At 41.7% G+C, this 4,933-nt stretch overlaps 1 protein-coding gene across 1 annotated transcript; it reads left to right on the top strand.

The window, feature by feature from the left end:
* Positions 1 to 794: 794 nt before the first annotated feature.
* LOC133650794 (uncharacterized) lies at positions 795 to 2,694 on the top strand. Its single transcript, XM_062048445.1, has 2 exons — positions 795 to 1,884; positions 2,653 to 2,694. The coding sequence occupies exons 1-2, from the start codon at positions 795 to 797 to the stop codon at positions 2,664 to 2,666; spliced, it is 1,104 nt and encodes a 367-aa protein (XP_061904429.1). The 3' UTR covers positions 2,667 to 2,694.
* The last annotated feature ends 2,239 nt before the right edge of the window (positions 2,695 to 4,933 follow it).

Here is a 4,933-nt window from a genome sequence, read left to right as displayed (position 1 = left end):
CTGAAAGACGAAGAGGAATGTTGGTATTTGCCACTATTCGGTGTCTACCACCCTCGCAAGCCCAAACAGATTAGGGTCGTCTTTGACAGCAGCGCGAAGTACAAGAATGTGTCACTAAATGATGTGTTGTTGACAGGACCAGATCTTAACAACTCACTGTTAGGTGTCCTAATACGCTTCAGAAAGGAAGCTGTTGCCTTCACAGCCGACATTGAACAGATGTTTTACTGTTTCAATGTTCGAGAGCAAGACAGAAATTACTTGCGTTTTTTGTGGTTTCGTGACAATGACATTTCCAAAGACATTGTAGAGTATAGGATGAGAGTCCACGTCTTTGGGAATAGCCCATCACCAGCAGTGGCCATATATGGCTTACATCAGTCTGTTCTACGCAACCAGCCAGATTGTGATCCAGATGTCAAGCAGTTTGTCACACACGACTTCTACGTAGACGACGGACTCAAATCCCTCCCCACTGTTGAAATGGCTGTGTCCTTATTACAAAGAACCCGTGACACACTTGCAAACTCAAATCTAAGACTGCATAAAATAGCAGCTAACAGAAAAGAGGTACTCGAAGCATTCCCTTCACAAGATCATGCCAAAGACCTAAAGGACTTGGACTTTGAAGCTGATTCAGTCCCCATGCAACGTAGCCTGGTCTCCTTTGGGACCTAAAGAAAGACTGCTTCACCTTTAGAGTGTCAGACGAGACAAAGCCGTTTACTAGACGAGGTGTTTTATCAACAATAAACAGCCTTTATGATCCATTAGGCTTTGTAGCACCAGTAACAATGCAGGGAAAGTCCATTCTGCGTGAACTTATGGCAGAGAATGGAGACTGGGATGCACCATTGCCCTCAGAAATGGAAGAGTCCTGGACCCTGTGGAAAGACTCACTTAAAGAACTGTCCAACTTGACCATTCCCAGAGCATACACAGAAATTTCTCCCTCAACAACTACAAAAAAAGAGTTGTTGGTATTTTCGGACGCATCTACTAAGGCTATAGCTGCAGTGGCCTATTTAAGAGTAACAGATGCAGCTAGGAACTGTGAAGTAGGCTTTGTTTTAGGTAAGGCAAAGTTAGCACCACGCCCAGATCAGACCATACCAAGATTAGAGCTTAGTGCTGCTGTGTTAGCAGTCGAGCTTGCAGATCTTCTCACTGACGAATTAGGCTTTGAAATAGACTACACTGCATTCTATACAGACAGTAAAGTAGTTCTAGGTTATATCCACAACGAGACAAGAAGATTTTATGTCTACGTGGCTAACCGTGTTACGAGAATCCGCAAATCTTCTCAACCAAGCCAATGGCATTACGTACCGAGCAGCCAGAACCCAGCAGATCACGCCACACGTTCTGTTCCTGCTTACCAGCTACCCCTTAGTAACTGGCTCACTGGCCCCGACTTCATGCTCCAAGATCAAAGTCCCTCAAATGACTCTTTTGAACTTGTTGAACCTTGCACAGACTCTGATGTCAGACCACAGGTGTCTACACTCAAAACCACAATCTCAACCAAACAACTTGGCTCTGACAGATTCAACAAGTTTTCGACATGGAAGTCTCTCAAGCGTGCTGTTTCGAGACTACTACACGTCATACATAACTTCAAATCACTGCCAAGCAAAATCAATCACTGCCGTGGTTGGCACTACTGTGAGACAGGACTCACTGTAGACGAGTCAAACCAAACCCAAAAGGTAACCCCTCTTAAGGCTCCAGTTGGCAACTTTACAGCGTCAGACCTCTACAAACATCAGTGGCGCCAAGTCCAGCACCTGTCAAACACCTTCTGGGACAGGTGGAAGAAGGAGTTCCTTCCCACTCTCCAACCACGTCGCAAGTGGCATTCCAGTCAACTTAACGTGAGCGTAGGTACGGTCGTTATACTCAAAGACAGCCAAATTCCCCGAAATGAATGGCCTCTTGCACGTGTAACTCAGGTGTTCCCAAGTAAAGATGGCAAAGTCCGTTCAGTAGAGCTAAGGGTAGTCAGGTCAGATGATACAAAGGTATTGACCAGACCCATCTCAGAAATTGTACCTTTGATTATTTAATGAGAGGTATTTGTTTGTTTTTTCCAGTTATTTTTGTGGCGTTTATCCACGCCAAGCGGGGAGTGTTCTGTTACAACTAAAAGTTGTAAACTCTTGTTGTTGAAATGTGTTGTGCTTAAATAAGCTTGTTATGTAATTAATATTATTACATGTGTATTTGTCGCCATCATGTGGTCATGGCAGTTAATACATCTTTGAGAAGTGTGTATTTTGAATCAAACTTTATTGACCGGAAGTTACATAAGCCAAGCAGAGAAATCTCCGGTTCCAGCACGTACTTTATGGTGGTTATTTTCAAAGAAAAACTGCATATATCCTTTGTTTAAGGTTGCATCGCCGGTATGTATCATAAGTTGAACTTTGAAACTTGGTTTTTGTCTAAAATATTTCGAGCTAAATTTATGATTTTTGATGTATGATCTTTGCCATACTCATTAGCAATAATTTGCGATGTCATCTAAGATGGCGTCGTAGTACAATTTCACTTTGTTTACCTTCTCATGTCTTGTAAGGTAGCATTACAGCATATATATGAATACATTTGCATAACATATTTATATATTGACTGTATTGTTTGTCTTTTTAGTTTCACCCTTTTGAATGTCATTAAACCTGCTGACAACGCTCATCGGTCTCCAGAGTCGTGACGTAAGAAAGGTGTTAAACAGCCCTTGCATCAGACATGCACCCCTGACGGCACAAGGGAACTTTGCGTATATGTTCAACTGACTACGTCACGCTACTTCCGGTAGGTGCAAGCCTTTTTTTTTTATCAGATACCAAAAGTTGCAATCTTTATCGTCGTTGTTCTATACTAAATCCTTTCAGCAAAAATATGGCAATATCGCGAAATGATCAAGTATGACACATAGAATAGATCTGCTATCCCCGTTTAAATAAAAAAAATTCATTTCAGTAGGCCTTTAAAAGCCTCGTCTTGCACAACGGAGTCTGCTCCTATAAACACACTGATTAAATGGCGCGGGGCGTTCAAGCTCCTCCATTACTCCGCTCGCCATGACCACGCTGTGTGTAGACTGAACGTGCATGCGAACAACCTTTTTGTTTTGTTTTATATATCAAACCGCGGATCACGTGTGTCCCTCCCCCCCACACCCTCCTCTCCACACCCAGACACCCAGACACACGCCTCTTTTTTTCTCTCCGGCGTGTGACAGAGGAAGATTCAGAAGAAAGACACCGCAGCGCTTCTGTTTCTAGCCGATACTAAATAAAAAATAACGGAAAATAACGCAGTAACGCATCATGTAGTAACGGTAACTGAGTTACTGAATATAAAAAAATAACGCGTTAGATTACTAGTTACCGCCGAAACTAACGGCGTTACATTGTAACGCGTTAGTCCCAACACTGTTGACGTCACGTGCAAACGTCATCATACATAGACGTTTTCAACCGAAAGTTCCCCGGGAAATTTAAAATTGCACTTTATAAGTTAACCCGGCCGTATTGGCATGTGTTGCAATGTTAAGATTTCATCATTGATATATAAACTATCAGACTGCGTGGTCGGTAGTAGTGGGTTTCAGTAGGCCTTTAAGTCATCCAGCTGCTATAAAATGTTAGGCAATATGTTTAATTTTTTTTTTTTTTTGACAGTCCATACATTTATTTATTTATTTATTTAGCCTTTATTTAACCAGGTAAAAATCCCATTGAGATCAAAGATCTCTTTTCCAAGGGAGACCTGGCCAAGAGGGCAGCAGCAAGGTTACATTAAAAACAGTAAACAACACATAAAACATCAAATTTACAACATTAAAACTTGCTCACATAACACATGTGCAGACTGCAGTCCTTTTGTAGTAGAATTTCTGACCTTTGACCTATAGTTCATGTCTGTCAAAAATGTATGCTCATTTTGATTTCTCTTCCTCTTCTGTGGGACAAAAGTGAACTTTAAGTCGTGCCAACCTGTCTAACTGAATGTGTTGACTGTCTGAAAGATTCGAGTTGTTATGGAACAGATAGGGAAAACAAAATAAGACATTGACGCACTAACAAGAGAGATAAGAAAGGGATAAAGCCAAACGAAGACAGTGTTTTGGACACCATCTTTTTTTTTCATGGTGACAGGCGCGCCCGGGGGGAAACTTTCTGTGTGCTAGACAACTCAACCCAACCATTGTACCATTTGATTATGAGTAAAATAAAACTCTTGTGTTAAATCTACTTTGGTTCTCATTGACAACCTGGACTTTCCACTACAAAATTGGCGTCACGAACTAGGATGGTCCAGAACTCTGCAAGTCAACATCCGATCCGGCTTCTCTCTCAGGCAGACAACGCTTGCACGCGCGCATCTAATAAAAGGTAAGCTATTTTGCTTATTGTGTAAAAGTTATCTGTCTGAAGAGAAACGGGATCGGTAAGATGAAAACTGAAATTTTTTTTCATAAAAGATAGTTCTCCAAAAACAACCTAGACTGAGGCATGTGTTGGTTGGTTTGAGTTGTATTATATGTGATCATTTGTCTGTGTGTGTTGTTGAAAACTTGTAATCTCTTGTTTTTAACAAATGGGGATTGTTGATAGAATTTTGGTGGTTTGGAGTGCAGAAGCATAGACGATGTGAGACGAAAAATTTCTTTGCAAGTACATGGTTAGCCGGAGTTGGACACAGCGAAATTTAAGGCAAGGTTGGCTAAACTGATGTGACATTTGGCCCACACAAATTTATGACGTCTATGAAGGTCCTACGTATCTGTCTATGTGGAAGCTGCAGCCGGGTAAAAAGCCTGATATAAGGTGATCGTTCAGTGACTCCGGTAGAGGAGATCAACTGAGCCAAGTTGTCACGAATTTGGAAATTTGCTGCAGTATAGATGGATAGAGTAAGGGCTCCA

The sequence above is a fragment of the Entelurus aequoreus genome, linkage group LG05 (genome assembly GCF_033978785.1).
Source record: "Entelurus aequoreus isolate RoL-2023_Sb linkage group LG05, RoL_Eaeq_v1.1, whole genome shotgun sequence".
NCBI lineage: Eukaryota > Metazoa > Chordata > Actinopteri > Syngnathiformes > Syngnathidae > Entelurus > Entelurus aequoreus.
The sequence above is the reverse complement of the archived record's forward strand: the minus strand, read 5'-3'. Positions and strand labels throughout refer to the sequence as shown.

Coding starts and splice junctions, on each gene's coding strand:
- LOC133650794 (XM_062048445.1), top strand. CDS start 795: ATGCAGGGAAAGTCCATTCTGCGTGAACTTATGGCAGAGAATGGAGAC.